Source organism: Sipha flava, unplaced genomic scaffold, assembly GCF_003268045.1.
Source record: "Sipha flava isolate LNK unplaced genomic scaffold, YSA_version1 69_pilon_pilon, whole genome shotgun sequence".
Taxonomy (NCBI): Eukaryota; Metazoa; Arthropoda; class Insecta; order Hemiptera; family Aphididae; genus Sipha; species Sipha flava.
The window spans coordinates 1,515,477-1,541,157 of NW_020273609.1; the positions used below are offsets into that span (position 1 = coordinate 1,515,477).

The 25,681-nt window shown below is 36.5% G+C and overlaps 1 protein-coding gene across 1 annotated transcript in view; it reads left to right on the forward strand.

Annotated features, from left to right (window-relative positions):
* The window catches only part of LOC112692070 (protein split ends-like), a 35,474-nt gene extending 10,108 nt beyond the window's left edge, over window positions 1-25,366 (forward strand). Inside the window, exons 2-4 of the mRNA XM_025566603.1 lie at window positions 1,158-1,521; window positions 4,810-5,617; window positions 23,938-25,366. Of these exons, the coding sequence (XP_025422388.1) occupies window positions 1,158-1,521; window positions 4,810-5,617; window positions 23,938-24,195 (1,430 nt within the window). The 3' untranslated portion in view covers window positions 24,196-25,366. The remainder of the gene's footprint in view (window positions 1-1,157; window positions 1,522-4,809; window positions 5,618-23,937) is intronic.
* The last annotated feature ends 315 nt before the right edge of the window (window positions 25,367-25,681 follow it).

Below are 25,681 nucleotides of genomic sequence, written 5' to 3' on the forward strand. Positions count from 1 at the left end.
TGAGCCTATAAGATTACGACAACTGGTGCGAGATGTTAGGGGAGCCAGGGCCGGTTTGTGGCTGGTGTCCAATTGGCCACGGCGCGTGCGTGGTTCCAAAATAAGCGTGGAGAAAATGTACAGTGGTGGCGGCAGGAGCGTGGGCGGATTATTATTCAACGGTGTTTTTTCTACACGCACGCACGATTGTATTATGTATGTGTATAGTGTACGGTAAATGGGTGCCAAAAAAAAAAAAAAAAAAAAAAAAAAAAAAAAAAAAAGTAAAAATAAAAATAAATAAATAATAATAAAATACTCAGTCTTGTGGTATGTGCCTTCTATGTGTACGTGTGGGATAATAATCACGCGGAACGAATCGTTGAAGATTATAATAACAATAATAATAATAATAATAATAATAATAATAACAATGCGATCATTTGAAGACCTCTTTGCGTATAAAAATGTTATTCTATGTGTCTATCGATTGGCGTTATCGTCATCGCTACTTAATTTCTATTGTTGAGAGTACAATTTCGTTACCATCGAACTCGGGGCATTCTTGCTCCGCAATTTCCACGGATCGTTTTTAGATTTTGGGGAAAAAATAAATAAATATAAAAATACGACACGTAGTTGTTCCAAAAGTTATTAAGTTTGATATGGCAATCTGTTCACGAATGTTATAATTATAAGTGTGTTACCGACTGGTGAATTAAGACGAAAAAATCGTCTCACGTAAACCCTTTATCCGCTCAAAGCAGGTCGTATATACTGGTTAGGTCTATTGTGTTATTGTATTTTGTATTGAAATATAACCGATACATGTTCAGGTGTCGAAAGGGAATCGAATCAATTCGAAATAATATAATGGTTAATAATACGTTTTTAACTATACATATTCTGTGTTCGATAAAATTGTTCTGACAATTGAATACGGAGTCCTGTAGGTGTACAAAGATAAAATTGTAATTTCGATCTGAATAGTACCGTAAACGAAATCTCGTCTCCACTTTTACTTGAAAATAATAGAACAGTGCGGTTACATCTAACGAATTATTTGTTATACGATTGTATAGTAAAGTCTATGGATTGGAGTGCAATTCATACGACCAACACAGTTTACTGTTTTTCAATTTCTCTAATTGAACTTTTCGATCACGTGTGTTTTCCAGTGGACATCAAAAGAGACATCGACTTGTTTGGTTTGTCCAAGAGCCGACGTTCGGGGGTCGGTATGCAGATCGAACACTCGGTGAATAACAACACGACCAGCGCCAACAACAACAACAATAACAATAACAAAGTGGCGACCGCAGCTGACGTAAAAACGGAACGTCTGAGCCCGGTGCAGGCGGCTGGCGGTGGTGGAGACTCTGCGTCGTCACGTAGCGGTACGCCGTCCTCGTCGTGCTACCCGGGCACACCACCCAGCATAGCGGCAACCGGGGACCACGTGGCCAGTCCCGCGCCTAACCGCAACTGCAGTGACCTCATCCGAAGTTTGGCCGCGAAGTATCAGAACGCCAACCCTAGCGAGTGAGTTTCAACATTAAACGGTTTAATATATTGTAAATCTTAATAGAATAGCCATGGTAGTTTTCTACGGGTTTTGTTTTCAAATGCAATGATGTGAACCCGAGAAGTTCACGTAAAAACACATTTAATTTTTCATAAGTTGACAATAAAAATCGATTTATTCCTTATTATATAAACTAAATTGTCATTAAATATGAATATATTGCATGTACACTGCAACGATTGCATTAGTCGATAAATACAATTTTTTAGGAGCATCAAGTTTGTTTCATCTCGAGGTAACATTTTGTAAGAAGATTTTTTCGTTATTAATATGCTTGGTAAAATTATACAGTAATGTGAATTCTCTCCTTGAAGATTCGCAAATGTTTCAGAACATTTTAAATTCATTGTAACGTTTTGGAATTTTATGGACTTACAATGATTTATCAAGAAAATTCGCATAAACATTAAACATTACCAATAGTATATATAACTATTTACTGTAAAATAAATGGAGTTTAACAATTGAGCATTAAAAATAATAGACAATTATTCTGACTAACTCAACCTGTTCGACATGATGTAATGGCACAGAAACAACATGTGCTTAGTAATTAAATTATTTTTACCAGTAAATAACTGTTTGATAAACATATATGATAAGCATTATTTTGTTGCACAATATTTTCCTTTGACACGATTTATATATTCCGTAATTTTCACTAAACATTTATTTATTATTATTCATTTGTTTCCTTTTGAATCTTAGTCATTACCTAATACGCTAGATTAATTAATACAGAATAAAATCACCATAATATACTTGGTAGTATTATAGAAGATACTATCGTGTGAAGTTTTTGCGAGATTTTTTTTTTTTTTTTTTGTAACGTATACGTATAAGGAATTAAACTACTTGTTCTATGTACTATACATTTCTAATAATTACATGGCTATAAATAAAAAAGAAATTAAGCTAGTGTGTGATTACCACTGAAGCTTAAAAAACCGAATTAATAGTATTTCTGCAATGTACCTGTAAACTTACACGGGCAATTAAGATTAATCCTACTGAACTATAAAATACGAATATTATGTATTTACGGTCTAGTGAAGTTATATAAATAATACATTATATACGTGTATAAAAATATATTTATGCATAAGAAATTTTATATTACTATTGCTGACGTCGTTCCCCGCAGTTTGTGTCCGGAAACATCTATATAGAAATCCAAATTTCCGTGTGAATTCTTCTCCCTGTATGCTTACACTCACATAGGCTCCGGATTTAATTATTAACAATCAAGTGACGGTCGCTATTGTCTCGTTTATTATTCACTCGTATAGGTGCGAATAATAAATACTATCACGACGAGTCAAAGAAATGGTATAGGTTCGTTAAAAATATAAATAAAAATGAATTCGGTCACGATCTACTCGTACATGTTACCTATATATTATATATTAGAGTATGTGTTTATAGGATCTCACGCGCTTTCCTCCTGTATAAGATTAGTGGTAAAAAAACCGACCATCAATGCGCGGTGGCAATTCTCACGAAATCGGCCGAGCGTTTTTCTTGGACGATTAACAGCAGGACTACGCGGCGCGTATGATTATATAGATATACGCCCGGTTGACTGCCTTGTAATCATGTGCACGCCAAACGGTGTACGCACACCCATGTTATTGCAAAAGGCGACGACGAGTTGGTAAATTTTTATAATAAACGATAATCTTATTAATATCATAGAAGAAATAATAATTATAATAGTAATAATAATATTAATATTAGTTACGATAATGATTTCTTACACGTGTACAAAAACATGCGTGTGCAATATGTAGTAGATTATGTATGAGCCTATATTAATATTTTATATTTTATCATTATTTTACGAGAACCAAACATTAAAGTACTGGAACGCAATATAATTTCGCAGGATGTTAACTATTATTTTCTGTAAACGGTCAGGCAATACTTAAATATCTAGGTCAAAATATTTTGCTCATCGATTTTTCACTTCCTATAAATTTCAATAATTTTAACAGGTTATAATGAAAATTAAAATTATTCATACGAACAATTGAAGTTTTATCTACACCTAAATAGTTAAATTATGTCGGAAAATAGTGATATAGTTTTTTTTTCCAATGAATGTCCAATATTGATTAGTTACATTCGGGGCTCGGGACTTATAGCACTTAAAATCATTAAAATAAGCGCTTAAAAACATCATTATAAGCACTAAATTAAGAATTTAAAAAATTTAAAATTAAGCAAAAATATTTATTAAAAAAAAAAAATAAATAAATCTTCACTTTCAAGACCTTAAGGATTTTATGGATTTTATAAGGGATTTTTCTGAAAAATAAAATGTAAACTATTCTCTCTGTTCTTGGTTATTCTGATGTTTGACACTCAGTTCTATTTTCAGCGTTGGAACATCTTTGTTGTAACGAACTACGTGACAACGTAGATAAGACAAGAATTATTTTTAATTTTAATTCTATTAAAAACGACTTTGCGCCAATTTGAATTTTAGAGCCCTGAGCGTTCGATTGTTAAGAATGTATACGTCAAATAGACACTTTACTACAGACATTAATTTTAAGTCATGTTTTTAGCTTCTGTACTCTAAAGAGCACATCATAATATAGATTCCGTTTTCAAAAATGTCATCATGCAAATGCTGCGTTGTTTTACTTCTACAAGAGTCGTTCCAAACGGCTGTCATCAAAACCGTACACTTACCGTTCATAACCGCACATATTTATTATATTGTTAAGAAGGAAAATTTGAAAGGTCGGAGGTTCAAAATCGCACACATTTGGTTAACAGTTTCTTTCTCTCTGCACACTTTGCATGCACACTTCACGTTGCCGGTTTCGTATGAGTCCCAAACAAAATTTTTTTTTTATCCTGGGACCTATTTTGGGTGATGTTACATAGAAAATCGGGGGATATTTTCGTTTTTAACTGTCCGAGCGAGCGAGTGATCTCGCTCGGTTTCGAGGTGCACTCATGTTATTTTAGATAAATGTATATGTAATTGATATATATATATATAAATTTATGTGGTTTGAACGATTTAATTTGGCGAAAATATGTGGGATTAAGATATAAAAGTGTGCGGTTTTGAACGATGACCTGTTTTTGAAAGTGTCCGGTTATGAACTATGCCCATTCAAAATGTTTCCGTTTTCCCCGACTGTACAAACGTTACGCACTGTTCTGTGTCGATAAACGACGCGTGTTAACAACGTATGTTAAATATACCGATTTTCTTGTGTGTGCAACAGATACATAATGCCTTCGCGTAATGGCCTGAATCTGGGAATGCTGTCAGCCGCGACGACGTCGACAAAACCCGAGCACGAAGGCGGCGGCGGTGGCAGTCTGTTGAGCCCCGGGTTTCCGTTCATGGCGCCCACTATACCGGGCACTAACGTTCCCATGTTCCCGCCGATGATGGACATGTCGTCTACGCAGGCGCTGCTGTCCATGGTCCGGTCGTCACAGTTCGACGCGTTCATGAGCGGGAAAACCGGCACGAAGCGGCCGTGTTCCACGTCGTCGTCATCGTCCAACCCGCAGCACCCGCCACACAGCAGTGGCAGCGGCGCGTCCGTGGCTGAGCAGAACCCGCTCGACCTGTCATCATCGTCGAGCTTGTGCAAAAAACCGCGCAAGGGGGTGCCGCCGACGGTCAGTCACTGGGAAGGCGCAGCTGCGGCGGCCGCTGCAGCCGCTGCCGCGGCCGGCTCGTTCGCCGAAACGTTCCTCAACATGCCAGCGTTCGGCATGGCGTTGCAGAAGTCGCGGGAAAAAATTACTAACGGTGGTGGCAACGGTAAGAGGATGGGCAGCGTCTCCCCTAAACCGGCCAAGACCTCGTCCAGGCAACTGTCGTGCCATCAGGTGGCCGCCAGTCGGTCACTGGCCTGTGCGTCGTCCTGCGCCGCGGCTTCGGTGGCCACTGCGACCACGTCCTCGTCCGACCGGCAGACCTGTCCGAACGCGGCCGAAAAGTCGACCGTGACCACGTGGACGGTAGATGATGTGTGCGATTTCGTCGGTACCATCGACTTGTGCGCCGAGTATTCGCAGGTTAGTAAAAAAAAATAAAAAAATATTCCAACAATGTTACACATAATAATAATGCGTATATATAATAAATTTACTTTTAGTAATTATCGGTTAATATGGTCGTAAACACCGGATTTTTCGTGGTCATAATAAAAGAAATATAATAAACAACTTACAATTTGCATGCATATATACTGTATATGTGTGTAATTAGTTATCGGATCTCAAGATAGATCATTGAGTACATAGCATGAGCCGAATGAACCGAATATGAACGAGTAATTAAGAATTAAAAATAACGCGTTATAACTCTGATTTTCGTGTTGTTGTACCTATATACTATGCACTTGCAAACTACAAATTATCTCGTAACATATAACAAAATAAACCATTCAATTCGTTTATTATTGTGCACACCTACGTCGTCCAGTCCTTCCGTACAAAATGTATACACATACACAAACACACACACACAAAAACATACTGTAGTACAGACAGTGAACATGGTGCTATTAAATTACCATATCATTTACCCGTACGATCGAAGTTGCAGTCCGTAATCACTATATGTAACACCTTATCGAGATTTAACACCGACGGCCGAGCTAATTTGCTTTTGGATTGATTTGTCTGTGTAAATGGAATATCAGTTAATCCTACGCACACAAGAACAGTATGGTGAACACGATTGACCATTGTAACTGAAGATTTACAACTCAATCCTGCTTAAGGCATGTGGGACGCAATTTATAATGAGATTTTTCAAATCGATATTATATTTCCACAACTACTGTAACAGTTAATTTTATTCTACGATTTATCAGCTATTACAACGTTATTTTTCGACGTACTCGTATTGTCGCAATCGCGTAACCTGCCAATTGTATGTTTAATGGCACGTGTTTTATGACATCATATCGATATTAAATATATCGAGTTGTGTTATAAATAATAATTTTCAAGTATCATGATAATGGAAAATAGTACTAGTACCTGCTGATGAATCCATGTTAATAATTTAAGTTGGTATTCTGTGAATTTTTATATCGTTTGAATAAACTTTGAATGCACGAGAAATACACATTAAAAATTATAAATTTAAAAAGTTTTTTCAACTACATTGTTTATGAATTAAATTAAGTCATTTTTGTGTCTATACTTATGCTTTGATGATATCTAATAAGATTAATACAGAAAAATGACCAAAAACCATTCTATGGTAAATTAAAATGGTGATGTTACAGAGATTAAATTTATATAGGTGTAATATAAAAATGTCACCAATATTAACAAGTCGAACCTGTGTAATTTTTGGTGACCAAATAAATGTATTATTCTTTCCGCGTCTAATGGAATTTTAAAACTTTATCAATCGCCATATAAGTTGTAGATGAAGGAAATTTAATTAATAAGTGCAATTATATAATATAATCAAAATAATTGCTTGTCAACAAAATAATGTACAATTTAGTAATATAAACTTTCAAATTCATATTATACACCCAAAGTGACGTTTCACATCGCTTAGAGCACAGAGTATGTATAAGCATTGCGACCATGGATTACCCGAGAAGATAACTAAAAGTGAACTCCAGAATGTACAAAATGTAATGTATATATATATTATATATTTCGTTATTATTATTAATATGGGCGACGACGTGACTTGTCCGAAGATTCAATGGTTGCGCAACGTTAAAATTTCGTAAAGGCGTTACAGTGCACGATACACTTTGCACAAACCATCAACAGTAACATCAGCAGGTGGTCTGAAGACATGACATATTGCAAATGAAGATTTAACTACCGTGATCCATATAATATACCTTTGCTTTTAATTTTCTCCTTTTTATAAAACAGTCACGACTGATTTTTTTTTTTATCTTTAGAGGTAAACGTTGCGAAACGACAACCGGTCGATTTTCGTGCCCCGATAGGCTCTTAGTTTGCTCTAGATATACACGTATGTACACACATATAGGTACACGTATATACACGTGAACGTAAACATCGCGGACGGTCGAACAAGTGAAAGGTCACACGCAAAACTATAGCGCGAGGTCGAGCATAGAACTTGAGAGCAAGAGAGATAGGACGATAACTAGTTTTTTTTTATACATATATTTTTTTTTCACTCCTTTTCTTCCATCATTCTGCCGTGGATGATGACAAGGACGTGACGATGTTTTTAAGTGCGAGGCTCTTGGAAACCAGATTTTTGATTTATCGCGTTGTTTTCTGCAACTTTTACACGTGTGACATATATAGATTTAGAAGGCGCACACGGGGCATCCTTTTACTCGGAGAAGATATGATAACTAAAAATATTAAAGCATATTAATAGCAACATTTACCATCGATTTTGATGTAGAAATAATCTTCACAACTTATTCACCACTGACGTAATAATATTTAGTACCTATCTATATACTTGCAATTTCTTTAGACTTTCAACATGGTCACCGTTGCTATAATCGTATTCATTGTTAACGTTAACGGATGATAATGACTTGTATATCAAGAAACTTCAGACTGGTCAAGTACATAAATTTCTGTAAAAGAATTGAACGTTGGCTGTGTCACGTTTATATTTCTATTCTGTTATTGTGGTGTGGTAAACGAAATTCTTAACGATCCAGAGCTGAGCACTTTTGCGTTTTTACCATTCACCGAAGTCACGAAATAAAAATAATAAAAAAAATAAAAATGGCAATAACGTGTTTTCAATCGACTAGTACATTAGCAGCAGGACACATTTCTTATTTGAGTCTACGAAAAACGTTCACACACGACAGAACATGCATCCGCTGAGCGTCTTTGAAAATGAAGTAAATATTTATTCACGAATAGTCGTGTACACGAACAAGCGCGTTGTTCGAACACTGAATCGACAAATTTAGTTGGCACTTAAACCATTTATTATGAAATTTCTCCATATTCCCTTTATAAACGAAAAAATCTGTAACAATAATGTTCAACAAAATATTATAATACCGTTGCGGCTTTGCGTTACTCGCACAGTTCAATAATAGAGTGAAATCCTAATGTTGGGATAAAGAATAATGATATTATGATTATATTTTGTGACGTGCATTCACTCATTATAGATTGCCTCTGTCTCGATTTTTTTTTGTTATTATTCTGCCTAAAGGTCAAACAGAAATTGCATCTGGGACTTTTGTCCTGCACAAACACATGAACAGTAAGTTATTATGAGAACCGCCATTCGCCTGTACATTACAATTACAGTTCTTTTCTATAAAAGTATTTTCGTTTTGTAATGTGTTTAAGAAGATCAGTGCCCACTGAGTACTACATGTATGGTATGTCCACCTGTTTTGAAACGCCGAATACTTATAATACAATCGAAATTTGTGTAACTATTTTACTGCCAGCCAACACTGTTGTGTGGAAAATTATAGTTACAAAATAAAAGTATTTTTTTTTTTTTAGGTCTGGTTTCCATATTTGTTTTTTACTGTAGTATACCAGTATATCTTAATTATTATTAGATTTAACGGATGAACAAAAAAAAGAAGATTTTTGAGAAAGTTTAGTATATATTCTATATTCCTCATTTCAACCCTCATTGTAACTTTTATCTTTGAATACAAAAATGTATTATATTATCGATATAAGTGAGGATGAATCTAGTTACAAAAATGAACATACGTTATTATTTTAGATTATATGTATACCTTAAATTATCAAGCATTTAATGTGTCTCCTGGTTTACTGCCCTGTCCTGACAGTAAGGTATAAAAAAATCGAGAAACCTAGCATACGACGAGAGTTTGCAGAATGACGTGTGCTCGATCACATTATGATTTATACGCGCGTGGCGATCATAATATTATTAAAATACGGATGTAACTCCATCACGATCGTCCGACGGCTGTGTAGATTTCGTACACAAACGCTCATCGTCGTGTCCCATTCGTTTGAGGCGACCCGGTTCGTGATCGGCGATAATTGCCGTGCGCGTTATAAACACCGATACGTCCGTCGGGTCAGGTGCAAAAAATATTTATTAATTGCCTATTACCGATCGTTAACTCACATCCGACTATACAGTTGTTATGTTGTTTGCCGTTATACTGTATTACATTTTATTATATATGTATTTTTATTATGATATTGTACATCCACACGAAACAACTCAATCACAATGTGTTACACGTGAGCCAAGCTGACACCCGCGTGGCTTCATCAGAATCGAGTCCAGCGGGTGGTCGTCGATGACGGCCTACCGATTCCTACTTGTGCGATCATTTACGGACACGTTTGAATTATGATTTCGACACCCGCGCGTTATGTATTAAAATAATAATATAATTTATACGCCGTACGCCTATCGATATCGATTTGTGGACGTATAGGTATGTGTGCAGCGGTGTGATCTGTAGTTAATTTACTTAACGACATCTGAATCGTGTGTACAGCATCAGCAGCGTTTCCAGTTAAGAATACAATTTTGATATGGCTTCGCCACAAACATGAGTGCCGATTTTATTTTTAACGAAATCAAGTTGTATCGCTCGATATATCCGTCGTGTCAAATATTATTTCCATTTTTATTTCCGAATTTTTCGCAGAATGCCCCATATTCAGATCCGACAAATTTAGATTGTGCAATTTTTTTTTTGTACTTTTATAATTTCCGTGAAAGTATAATATAATATAATATTATCTGTGTTTCGACGGAAACTAGTACAATATGGACGGTGTACGCCGTATTAAATACTGAAAAACTAATATTTTATTTTATTTAATCCAAATACTTATTGATTGATATTCTGTTGTCATTATGGGCATATATATTATTTTATTTCTTGCGAGAGGAGTTAAAAAAAAACAGATAAAATATTTGCAAGTGGTAATCACATAAAACAGACTAGTCGCCTGTATAGATCTACAGCTATATCGCTAATACATGTGTCATTAATATATATTTTATTTATAAAATACCATACGTGCTGATAAATATTATAACATTGTTTATATGTATATACTCGTAGTTTGTCAGTGATTGGACGGCTCCATTCCGTGCTCCTCCGTAATGGTCTAAATCGTATGTAAAACTCTTCATTATGTCAAAAGAACACCAGCAATAACCATGTTCAAATATTAAATGTACCCCGGTATAACGTGTATTGTTATAATTATTTATTTGTTTCTCGTAAGATATATGGGCTAAGGACTTTTAAACTGACAGTTAATCAATGTGGGACGTCAATATATCGAGTGATTTGTTGTTCACGATCATAACTGACGAGATGTTCCGAGAAATGTAGAAGTAATTATAACAGAGCCCGTTTGAACGTCATATGAAATTAATGTTCAATTACAAAAGGAAAGTCGGAGAACGTATGTGTATAGGATAATAAACAAATCAGCACCAACAGAGCCGAACCAAAAAAAAAAAAAAAGTCAGTATCGGTTAGGAAAAAGAGCAGAAAAAGCTCTCAAGAACCTCCATCGGATCTTCGTCAAGCCGGACGAACATCGTACCTCCAGAACAAGAATGCTTCCGGTGGGAACAGATGTGGAAATGGATTATTTTTATACCCGACAAGCGCATAGTACACGTTGCTGCGCGCGTGCGTTTGTAGTACGGCCGAGAGACGACGACCGGGTGGTCTCGCGTGCCGTCCACCGCCCCTAAACGATTAAATTGAATCGTTACGCTGGTAATTTTCTCGCGCACCAGATATTCCGCATGATTGGCGCGTTAATAGACGGCGGCGGTCGTGGTTGTCTTTCTCAGCGCGCGCGCTCGGGAAAAGCCTCACACACGGGGTGGGAGCAGTCCTGAAGTCGAGCGAAAACCCGTACCGATGCACACGGGTCGACTTTTTATTTCTCCCTCTAACGCGTGATACCAGTTGAGGTGCACGTCGAAGACCGTCTTGCCGTGTCCACTTTGTATGCATTACGATATTCACATCCAGCCGCGACCGTCGAGTGTCGTTTAATTCCACGCGTACTCGCGCAACAACGTTATCCGTCCGAACCACAACGGCACTAGATCGATTTCGAATCATAAGCACTTGTACGTCATGATCTTTTAGGCGTACGCATATCGACCGAAATCTTCTCTAAGCGCATGTTCTTATAACCTAGTTTTTTTTTCGGTCGATTCGCGAAGATGTTGCATCATCCGTACTGTCGGATAGGATATATTTCATTCTTCATCCGTCACAACGTACTCGATCGTATCTTAAAATACATTGACATCGTTATATTTATTTGTTAACCATGATGTGTATACTCAGGAACACGACGTTTTCGAATACACTTGCACTCACAAATTTTGAACAAAGCGACACCACTATCCTCAAGCTGTATTATTAGAAGTATTCACCGTAATTCGATGCAAACACCAAGTCTTCGTCGTCGTCGATATGGTGGAATTCATTTGGCTGTCGATCAATCTGTTGATCAGTTGATTTTTCAATTACATATGTACGATTTGTAAAAAATGACGAGGAGTATCGCCACGGGTGGTGTTCGTGGTACGATCGTCGTCAGACCGACACAACTCACATGTAAAATCGATGGAATGAGGAGAGGAGGGATTGAGGATAATAATCATCGTTCCGACGTATGTACGTTTTATATCGAAGCGTATTAAAGCATATTGATAACATTATTACGACGAATCTGTTTACGTGCCAATAGTATTGTTTAACCATCTTTCAGATATTATTGCTATTATTTACTAAAAAATATATATATATTATTATCAATAAGACTATCCAGTGAAGTATAATTATTAACACCGTCTTTCGCAACACGACAAATATTCGATATATTTCAATAATTCCGGAATTTTTATTATTTGCCTATACGCGAATATGATTTCACATTATTTCTCTGGATCCTCGGTATGATGACGATACATACGCCGTGTATTATATTATACGCATACATACATCATACAATATAAATATACAAAAAATATTGTGACGATCGGCGTTATACCGCAGACTGTTGCTGTAGTTCACCTGACACCGATTTGTTTCACTTGTGCCACCTGCAGTGTTGTCGTTGCAATAACAGCTCTAACGCAGCCGTAGCTGCTGATCAAACCAGCATTTGGCAATAGCGAAAACATTAATTTTAGTCGTTAACGGTGGTACCGACGGCAGCGAACAACCTAGCCAGATATTTTGGCAAGATCACATTCTGGGTTAAGGTCGAATGTTTTGTATATTCTCGTGTTTAGCTAAACTTTATCATACAGCCGATATTATATTGTCTCTGCGAAATAATATATGATTGTACAGGCAATGTACGTTTTGAAGTGACCACCGTTTCTTGTTCGCCGCTCATTGATAAAGTCCTTTCACGGTTTTTACTCTAGAAAAAGCCATTATCTTTTAATTAGACGATCGGGAAATCATGGGACCTGAAACCATAGCAGTTTATTTCCTTTGTTTTATTTTTAACAATCCTATTTCCCAAAACCCGTTTTTCTATAATTTGTTATGTGCGACATCGTTTATTTTCGATTGGTGCTCTTATACGATGGCTGCAAAGTTCAAAAAGACGAGAGAAAAAATTCACAGTAATAATTACTTTGATGGAATACGTGTGTGGATATGGTACATTAGATAAACGTGATGTATCCAATGTATTTGTGGTTTTCCTTGTGTGATAAATTATTTCAAAGTTAATTAGGTAATATATGTATAATATTTGTAGTATGTATACACATTGGAAAGCGGTGTTAAGTGGAAGCTGTTGGAAATCATAATATAATTTATTTCTTTTCTAATGGTTTCGGATTGATTTAATGTTTTTTATTTGTGGATTTTTTTTTTTTTTTTACTTGAACATCGAAATTTTCGTACATTGAATATTAAAGCGGACATGGGATTTAAAATATATTCACTATTGACCAATTTGCAGAAGAATTTCGGTGTACGTTGAACACAAAAAAATCTTTTTTTTCCAATTGACATATACGCTAGTTCAGAACCAGTCTTACTCGTTTTGTATAATTTTCTATTTCAAATTTAATCGCTTGGAATTCTTTTAATACTACGTATACAAAACACTGGGCTCTGTTACACGATTAACCCAAGTTTAAACACGCTTGATTCGTCCGCGCGGCGTAAATCTAAAGTGCAATTTCACGGCTTCTCCGGTCTGATAGTTTTAAATAATTTACGCCATCTTCTCGGTATACTAAACGTGGTTTTGGGTCATCTGCTACAGCTCCGTATGGTGAAGATGACGTACGATCGATAGCGGTCCCGTGCCGTGACTTTTCTGCGATGTGGCCAAACCGCTGCAATCATCAGCAAAGTGATATTATTATTAGTCAACTCGGGCTGTTCGAATTCGGATCGAATTCCCTCGGCTGAACTCCGGACTTCTCTGGAGACTCCGCGGCACGCTAATCGACGTATTCTTGTTTTACTTCATCCGTGTCGTCATATGTTCGCTTTTTTTGGATTACTTCACATGTACACAAACGCACACATATTTTATATATTTTATAATTATTGTGTCTACACATACACACACTTGTGTCTACACATACACACACACACACACACACACACACACATATATTACATTCATCGTCCTCGGTTAAGCGGGTTACGGGCAGAGTTGAGTTCGAAACAACACGTATTCATTACGGCATACACGTATACGATATACGTACACGAACGTAAGACGCGGGTCACTATAAACCGCCTACCATGTCGACGGCGGGCAAGGTTGTTTACGGGTCACAAGTCACTGGTGTTATACCATAATGAGCGCTGCGCCTTTTTATTATTATTATTGTTCTTTTTGCGACGTCCGTCGGCGACGGTGGACACACTGCTGTGACTCAATGCACGAAACGCGCACCTGTACTCAATAATATATTGTATTGACGTGTCGTCGTCACATAATATGCGCTCACACCTCTACGGTTGTGTGCTTAGTATGAACGCTGTTGTTTGCTCGGTGACATAATTTCTCGGAAAGTATAACGTTTAAATTCGAATAATCTTATCTGACGAAAAAACAGAAAAAAAAAACATCACCGCGTCATAATAATACGTACGCGCAACGTTTATACAAACGCAAACTCGCACGCCCACACGTACAAGCGCTCCGTGCGTTTTTTACCGCGTCATCGGTTAAAACGAATGATTGCGTTATTAACTCTTTATCGATTTCCTTGTAATTGTTTTCCGTTGTTTTTCTCGATAATCGAGGAATTTTACGATTTTTATTTTGATATTATCGTATTTAGTTTTGTGCAATATAATGTATGCACCGCGATGCGTATATGAATGTGCATTAAAACGAAAGAAAAGCACACCAAGTCGTTCGGTACACGAGCAGTGTAAAAATCATGTAAATTATGTATGGAATTTTTCAACATACTCCGAGTTGTAGTTATCAGATAAATCTATAATATGTACATATTGTTGGACATTGTAACTAACTATTCGTTTAGTTTGTCAATCGCGGTCGTGCATATATATAATAATAATAGCACGCATATTAGCCGGTCAAGAAGAAGATTATAAGTGTAAAACAACAACGATACTGTGAGCTGATGATTCAGAATAGTTGCCTGTAGGTCGGCAGAACCAGATCTCGGGTCACTTGGGTCATCGAAAAAAAAAACAACTGGAAATAAAAAATATATTAAACGCCCACTGGGATGCCCACGCCTTAATATTATTATTTTCGTTTTCGGATTTGACCTCGGTGGGTATTGTAACCCCCCGGCATCAGGTTGTAGATTTTTACAAGATTTTTTTTATAAGTATTTATTTTATTGTTTTATTTTAATATGATATTTGAGACGTGAAACAGTGAAATATTCCGATGCGGGTATATAAATGTATAAGTAACGAATATTCACTTGACATAATATAATATACGAGAGTTCACATAAATGTATGGGTGTATGTGAACGTAACCGAAACCAACTTTGTGTTTGACCAAATGCAGAACAAAACCCAATGGATTCGTCATGGTTCACTGCGGTCTGAAAGAAAAAAAAAACATGTGAAAAACATCGTCTTCGAAAATACAGACGAACAATGAGTGTCCAGCAGATGACTGACACACAAAGAGATACAAACAATATTACTATTCGCGTGAAGGTTACCTACCGTGAAAAACTATGGATGAAAACCTTGAACTCCACCCTATCGCATGTAACGTGGTGTAATTCATTCACTGGAACCATATAGGATGATTTCGCTGATTCGTCTGTTTTTATCGAATATTTTATTACATTTAAATCTTTTATTCGACGAGAAATTTATTTAAATTCGACTTTATGTTATATTTTGGTAAAGAGGTGTTAAACTATCTTCTTATTACAGGCATAATTTTTATGAATGTATTCATTGCGGGAAAATATAGGGTGGCTCAAAAAGAATGTAGGATTCAAATCTGCTATAAATTAAAATAATTTATTTTCAAAAACATAACAAATATATCATTCTCTTCAGGAGAGATTAAGGTTTAACAGTGAAAAACAATATCGGGCAAATGAAACTCCCTACTAGCCCTACAGGTTATTATTTTTTCCGTAAAATTTACCATCACTCGATCACACATTGCCCCATCAAGTTAGTCGAGGAAACGATGAATTTCTTGCTTAAGTTCCAAGACATTTCGAACTTTATTCTGGTAAACTCGTGACTTAGTGTATCTACATAAGAAAAAATCACACGGTGTCAAGTCGCAAGATCGCAGTGGGTAGTTTTAGTCCCCACGTAACGAGATTAGTCTGTCCTGGAACTTCACACGCAGCAGAGTGATTGTTTCTCTTGAAGTGTGACAAGTTGAAACCAAACATTTTTGATGTTTATTTGGTCAAAATTAGGCCAAAGAAAATTACTGAGCTCGGTAGGTATTCTTGTATGGTTACAGTAAGACGACGTAATTTGTTACAACTTTGTTACATTTCTCGGAATCGATATTATTATTTGTTTTTTGTTGTTTGTTGTTGTTAGATATCAGTTAAATGACACTGCTAAAAGTTTCAAATATTTTTCCAATTGCCTTGGATGATTCTACCGACAGCTATTGCCTATAAATTGTCTTGTTAGCAATAATATTCTTCTGCGCGATAATAATGTAAATACGGTAAACGAATTATATTATATCACGAAGTGTACGCACATTATAAGTTATACTTTTTAACGAAACTAATTTAGCAATTAATAATAATAATAATTATAAATTTGATTAAGAATAATTATTATTCGTAATAAAACTGTTCAGCTACGGTACTGTATTTCGAAATCCACCAAAAGCCTTTTAATTATAAAATTATATTTCCTTCGTATAATATAAAACGAGAGTTATGTAGAGGATACGTCTTATGATAATTGACATATTATTGCGTACTTCAAACGAAATGTATAAAATATTCCGTTAAGGTTTATCATTCTGACATTCCACTGTTGACTTTTGTTCAAAGATGCGTATAGTCAAAAAAAAAAAAAAAAATCCTTTTATGAAAATTGAGTAAAAAATAAATTAAGAAAAAATAATTTACGAACGCAGTAGTCACTGTGGCGATGCACTATCTGGACGTTGGTGCGCGGCCGAGGAAAATTCCGATCTTGTTTTTTCTCCTCGAATTAAAATTTTTTTTATCGGTCATCGAATAACCGGTCGAATCGACGCCGAAAACCAAACTTGGTCGTGTGCACCAGTGGCGGCGACTACGTGATGGATATCGGATGGTTTACGTGATTTTTTTCTCTTTACTTTACCGGGGGTGCTAAAAAACTAGCAGCCAGGCCCGAAATCGCGCTATACTACACGCAGACATTGCACATCGAATAGGCATCAGACAGGTATTATCGGTAGAACGATAGTGCACGTGATATTATTGCAATACATTATTTTTCCTTCCCTTCCCATCTTCCGTCACTCCTCCATCAAATCATTTTGCCGGTAAAACACACACCCATACACATGTCGTGGCAACAACTAACTATATACTATCACCAGCGTACTCGGGGGCTCGGGGCGATATTTCGGAAAACAATACGGGAAATAATCGTGTCCGTGCATACATATAATAGCGTGGTAGTATTTGTGATATGCGTCCAGGGGAGGTGCCCGGTGCACATACCGAAAATTACACGGTTCGTGCCCGGTGACCCCCGGAGGCCGGCACGCGATCTTTTACACCGGCCATCGGCGTGCGTTCGCGGAGAGATACCGGAGACACGAGCTGCAACGCGTTTATATACATCCATTATAATAGCAGCGGTATAATCTGAGTTTCGTTATCCGGCGCGCGCCCGCTCCCGACAGGTGCAGCAGCAGTCTCGGTCCACGAAAGGGGGAGACTAACCACTGCGGTAATTATTATTACACCGCGAGGAGTTTTTTTTTCTTCTCTTTTTAGATATACGTGTCGGGTCGTTCTGGGGTCACGGCGCGTACATACAAACCCCAGGTACATGCTCCGGTATACACATAAATATATATTATATTCTAATATTATGTGTAGTGTGTACCTATCTGTATATATATATATATATATTATAGCTGCTAGGTACGATGTTTATATATACAGTATACTACGCGGAGTCGTCGTGTTCATAAAGAATAATATAACGACGACTCATCGTCATTTATATCGTATACTTATTACATGTATTTACTGCAGTCCGGTGGTGGATGTACGTGGATTCTTGTGTATATATATATATTGCGTGCGCGCGAGCATTTCCTGCGACCAGTCGAGTGAATATAAGAATATAAAAATGTATTGTAAAACAAGAGTAGAAATAAAACCACATCGGCTAAAGGAAAAAAGAGTTACGGAACGTTAAAAATGCCCGCTGACCACGACCGCGACTACCTATATATACTACTACGGTGGCGGCGACGGCGACGGGCGGTCGTGCGTATACTAATAACACGCTGGACCGTGAAAAACACGATACACGTTAATTTTTTTTACCTCGTAGATTGTTTCGGTTTTTTTCTTTTTTCATTATCTATCTTGCGTACACAATACAATTGGATCGAAAACTGCACCGAATGATAAAAAAAATAAGAAAAAAAAAATTGAAAAAATGATTGTTCAGGAACCGGCGGTAACGTAATCAAACGGCTTTTGACCTCCACCGCCACTAAGTCAATCTCAAGCTCGCGAACATACTACCACTTCTGAACTGATACTATTAAAACGATACGGTTTTTATTTTTTATTATTTCGATTTTTATGACGACAATCATCTATATGACTACTATAAGCAAATAACCGTTAGGTTTTACTGTCGATTATATTATGACATTATACCTATGCTATCGGATGGAAATTGTATGAAAAATGAGAGAACATCACCGGTTGTGTTTTATTGCTCTTCCTCCTCGCATCGACGACGATTATATTTCTGTTTCTATTGTTTTGTTTTTATTATCACTGCTAACGAAGTCTCCATTTACAATACTGTACAACCGTATTATTATTATGATAATCATTATACGCTACTGTATCGTAGGCTGAACGGTTTGCTACTGCCCCCGACGTAACTCCATTAATTCACTGTTATTTAACAAAACACTCTAGTTGTAACCCTTTTCCGAATTAACGCGGAAACCTTTTTCACAACTAGAACTATGCATTCGTGCCTGCATTTCCTTCATGACTTACGATATCTTTATAATAATTTGAAATGATAATGACCACAATAAACTCAAAACGAAAACAGAACTACATAAATCTAGTAATTATTATTGTTTATCGAAAATAAGAAATAAAGTTTAATATTTTTATGTCGTAATATGACATGTATTTGACGATTTCTGACTGACAATAATAACTGAAAAATTCATTGTACTATTATATGTATATTAATTATACGCATTATATTATAAATAAACAAATCTATTTTGCATTTTACTTAAACTGTGATTTCCGAGTGTTTTCAGGCTATTATAATCAAATAGGATGTATTTAATACAAACACATTTGTTATGTAGTATCATCTTGTAGAGTTAACTAAAATTAATCAAAATACTTATCGGTTTTAAACTGTTTAAAAATAGAACCTCAAAGTTTGCTACAAAACGTAATTAGAGTACTGAAACAAATCGGTGAAGAATAAATCGCGTGTCCAAACTATAAAAATGCGAATAGATACCTATGCGTAAATAATTAAAAAGTGATTTGGTCAGTTTTCGTTTTCTTTTTTCGTTTATGTTGAAAGTAAATATAAGAGTTTTAGAGTAAAAAAATGTACGATTGGGTAATGGTATAGGAAGGCGCTGCTGTTTTATGGCAAAGACGAGTTTTTAGTTTTGTCAGTATGATAATATAACATATATATATGTTTTATGAACCGGTTGATCCGATCTGGTTTTGATCGGTCCTAAAGGCGAAGGCGAAGACGATAACGACGAATACGACGCCGACGCAGACGCCGCTGACGACGATTCACCGTACCTGGGGGCACCGCGAGCGGAACGAAGAATGTGACCTCCACGTTTTGCCTCTATGTGCCGCACGTCGAACTTTTGAGAAGAGAACTCACGCACACATATATCATATATCTTTATCATATATTTTATAAGCCCACACGTACACAGCACGCGTGTATGCGCGCGTCCGTCCGGCCCCGGCAGTCCTTGATCCGGTGAGGTCAGTGTTAAAGGTCAGACGTGATGGTTTCACCGTGAGAGACGTGGCCGTCGCACATGTTACAACGTACAAGGAAGCTGCGCGCGGCACAACGGTAGTATAGCGCAGCCGAAGCCGTATAATAGTAATAGTTGTAGTCATATCCGTACGTTGTGTTGTTTAGCTGTTGCTGCGTTGATTGGAAAACACGAAAAGAAGAAAAATAACAATAATAATAATAAAGATAAAAAAATATGTACGTACATACATGAACACTCATACACACATGCGTTATTGGCCGTGGATTCGTTTTTGTTTTGTTTTATATTTCTGTAAGCAATTCGCAAGACAGATGTACGCCACCGATAAACTGTAAGACATGGAGGAGCCTACTGCTTTTCGTGATTACTTCGATTGAGATCAATTCGATAATTCGATACGAATTCGTTTTATTCGGATAATAAGTGATTTTCTTTCGTGTATTACATAACATTTTAAGGTTTTTATAATATTATTACAAATCATAATATACATAGGTACTATATATAATTTACGTGTGTGTCAATTATGTTTCAAGCGCCGATCCTATAGTTTATCGTAGCCGATTTTATTAGTGTACTGTTAAATGACGTAATGGAAACAGTGTTTTCATAGCATAACAAACAACGGGCACTTCATCTGACAATTAATAATTTGAAATCGGTCACGTTTAGAGTTAGGGATTTTTAGAAAATTGTATAACCGTCAGTGTTGCACATAACTCGGGTGTGACATTTGTCGATGTACATACTTTCGTTGTGTTGATAAGACGAAGTTTGTGATTGTGGTTTACAGTCGATAGTTTTATTATTGTCTTAGTTAGTAGGTACCTGGATTGTAAAACAAAACCAAGTAAAAACATAAAAACATATTATTTCGTTCGAAAGAAATGACATTTTCTCGTCTAGATAAAATCGTACATCATAAAAGCATGGAATAATATGTAAACAATATATGGCGTTAGTTAAACATACATAATATACATACTAATAATATACCTATATAATACTATGTATCTTCATTACAATACTTATACGGTACTATTATTATAATTGTTAACTCGGCAAAACTAGCAGAACTTTCACGCGCGCGCGCGCGCGTGTGTGTGTTTGTGTGTGTGTATGTGTGTGCGCGCGTGAAGGACCTGATAAAATCTAATCTTCCAAATGTAATCGCACGGGCTTGTGTTTGTGCTAAATACATACGAGTATAATTTATGTACACACATGCGTGATATTATAATGTATTAATAACGCGTTTACGTCGTCCTTGGCGTAAAGACCGGCAGACGTGCCAAGTCAGAGGCGTTACTCGTTGTCGTTACGACATTGTTTAAAACGAAAGAGTCGGGTTATATTTTACACGAGTGAAATATCCAATTGACACCGGACGGTAGACAAATCGGCGTCGGCGGTAACAGTATTATGGTCGTATGTTTTTCTTCTTATATCGAGGTGTCGATCGTCTTGGAGAAATCAAAATTATGCGGGACATTGTATCGTTCATGGCCATGGTAATATGGTAGTAATCTTGTAGAAACCAATCACTGATAACATCACCCGTTATAATAATGATATAAAATAATAACATTGAACGCGGTGAAAAAAAAAATATAAAAAGTCCGACTGGCGATGGGCGTTTTTGTCGGTAGTCATCGTAATTCTCGCCATAATTCGCCTTAATAATAGTTTAATGTTATTATACTTCTCGCGTGAATTTATCTTTTTTCGACCGTACGGACCGGGAATAATGTTCAGCGTGTTTTACGAGGTTAATGAACAATAAAACGCAAGGGTTCGCGTGTACACACCAACTACGTGTTTATACATTTATAAACATACGTGTACGTGTATAGTATACCTACACGTTAATATAGGTGTGTAAAATCTGACTGCGGGCGGGATTGAATTCGTTTCAAACGGTGTAACATCTGCGATCCGGTGACCCCCGGGGACCCGCCTCTAAATGCACTTTTCGCATATACAGTCGTAAAGACGGTCGGACGATGGCTAGCCATTATATAATGACGCGTGCACTGAGTAAACTGTTGGACTGACGCCGCAGTGTAAATTCATCTGTAGCATGGCGTAGTACTATCATACGTACGGTGTATATATATATATATATATTTAGACACTTGTACCTATCAATCAATGTTGAACTCTTTTTTTTTTTTTTTTTATTGAAAAAATAAATAAATAAAACTAATCAAAATAATAATTATTTTAATGGAATTATTCCATTAATGTTGAAACGTAATATTTTTCTGTGTTTAGATTTGCGACTGAAAAAGTATCGATTTACATAATGTTTACATATAGGTTATTATTAGTTTGATAACTTTCGCTGAAGGTCTAGTGGTTCATGGTTTTACTATTCCTAACTATTATGTATGAGTTTCGTGAAACAACGCGTAATCACAAAACAATAATATTGCTTCAACGATTAATAGTATACTCGAGTTACATTCTGAATAATTTTTCGAATGCAATAACGATAAATCATCGAGTTGCGGCCCAGCTGTTCGGTTGGGGGTACGTAAAGGCCGTTGTCGTTTGTCCGGACTACAGTTTATGCAAGCAGACTGCATCAAACGGCCAACGTTATATATTATGAACGCTATTCAACGGCTTTCTGGGCGAAGTTATGAAATGTGTGTTCTATTCCTTCTGAGAGCAGATGCGCCTTTGAAACGCGGTGTGCATACAGACCGGAAATTACGTCGTTGCGTTCAACATACGATCGGAAAGTGCACATAATAAGTGCACACGTTGGAGTATAAGCATATGTTTATCTGCAGCCCTAGTCGAAAGTAAGAAATATGAAAAATCCGGGAGAGAGGTTTCCCGGTCCCACTTATGTCAGTCAACTGTATAATATGCGAAAAACGTTTTATATTTAAAAATAATATAAAACTAAAAAAGTTTCATCCAAGAAGTGTTTTTCACGGATATGTTTGTGGCATATTATATTTTCTTTGTATTAAGGAATTTTTACGACACCTCATAGGGGTCGATCTTCATAATGATATCCTTCAACCCCTAATAAAAATACTTGCCTACGATTAGGGATCAAATATATATACTCGTGTATGTATATATATTAGGATTCACGGATGTGAAAAATCCAGGTTTCAAACAACTGTAAGACCCAGATTCGAGACAATTCCGGATTATTTCGGGTTTTAAATTATTCAGCCGTGTAAAATAAGCGTTGTTTGACGAGAAAGTTGTGATTCAGTGTTGTTCATCGAGTCTCATTAGGTATGTATAAGTCAATAGAATTTATCCAAGATGACCGCAAAATCCGGATTCGATGACCGGATTCAGATTTTGAATTCTATTGTCTAAACTCCATGTGTGTCGAACCCTGGACAATCCGGGTTCCAACACTACTAATGCCGTCACAACCGCAAATGTATAACAACCGAAGAACGTATTCCAATTCGTACATCGATCGTCACTTATAATTCTTAGCGCGCACCGCTGTAATAACACATTTTTTGTATCGGGAGTAGACGCACTAACCATACGAAGAGTCGTTATTTATTTTGCTATCGCGTTATTAGATTCAATGTGGTAATTTTCCTCCGTCGCTCGTAGTTTTATTTGTTATCGGTATTGTATTAAAACGATTGTGTATACTAACGTTTGCGTTTCCTTTTTTTTGATTTTTTTTCCAGTGTTTCCGGGAACAGTCTATCGACGGGACCGCGTTGCCGCTACTCAGCGAGGAACACCTGACGGGCACCATGAACATGAAACTGGGACCGGCGCTCAAGTTCCGCGCCGTCTTGGCTCAGAAACTGGGCAACTGCGCCGTGTGCATGCACTGCGCGCACTGTCATGGCGCGCAGTCGCACGGAAGTGCTGCCGCCATCACTTCCGCGGCTCCGCGCACCAGTCCCGGCCCCGGCAGCTCGTCGTCCGTACAGTCCTGATCGCGCCCCGGTACGCGCCCTTAAACCGTCCGTCCACTAACTTTACTAATCACCAGTATTTCCGACCGGTTCGACGAGAACGCGTTGGTCGGTTCGACGAGATTCCAAACGCCGAACCAATATATCAGCTGTTCGTGTCGCGCACGGATTTATATAAGAACTAGATGACCGATCTCGCATGTATTCGTAGTGAATAACTTGGGCCCGACAGCATTGTTATATGTGCGCTTCGTAAAACGCCGACGTTTCAAAAATATCCGGTTTGACGTCAGGTCGTCGGGTGTAAAAATTATTACGATTTATAAACATTGCAGACAAATCGCACTGCTGGGCATCGTAATAGTCGGTATAAGCCTTTATTAGCATTAGCCTTTCGTTTCTAAAAAAAAAAAAAAATCGGCTTCCTTATTTTTTTTTTTATGATGTGCCCCCCCCCCACCATTAAATCAATGTGAATTTATTATGATTCTGTAAGGTGTAGGAATCATCAAAATCGTTAAAATTATTGGGAATTTTTTTTCACTAAAATTAAATCGTTGTACGCACATTTCTCACGCCCCTCCTCTCATCAAACGGTCTTCTAGTGGAATCGCGGTACATAGTTTAAGAATTAGCTACAACTAGTTATTATATAAATCTGCGGTGACGTTCGAAGAAGAAAAATCTCAATCTTGGCGAAAAAGAAAAATTAAGATTTTTTGTTTAATTACGTGCTATCCACGAGACCCATTAATTTTATTTTATTATATTATTAAAAAAACGGTATATTCCAAAAGTCATTACGATTTCGCCTAGGTTTTCCTGAATTTATTATTCGTTCTCGCATTGGATTAATCAGTATTGTTATATGTCTTAAGATACATTATTATTATTGTTTGTACGACAGGAGAGCTTCTCTAAAGGTTGTTCTTTTTCTCGCGCTATTGTTATTATTTTTACTATTATTTATTATTACTTGAATAATCTATAACGTTTTACGTCTATACATTGTACTATATGATAATATTTTTAATATAAATATATTATGGTTTATTTTTGTGTAGTTCGACGTTTATTGTATAATGTATAAAGTGATTTTCTTTGTTAATTATTATTATATATTTGAAAAAATATTTTACGAAATTATTATGTTACGGATTCTTCATGATCGGATACAATTTTTAAACTCTATAAAATATTATAATATACAAAAAACGCAGGTGAACGCTTTTATATTTATATAATTTTGTATTATCTAAATTATAGAATTATATTGGTCGACAAATGCTCAATATGTAATTATATTTTAATGTTTTTTTTTTTTGTTAAATTATCCGAATCCTTTACACATATTTTGAAATGTGTGTCGTGTCTTTATTTTGTTATATATTATATAGTACAATATATATTTAAATGTAACAAAATATTACATTAAATTAGTTTATGAGATTATATATATATTTTTTTTCGTAATTAATTTGTACTTGATATTTTGTTCCGGAAAGCA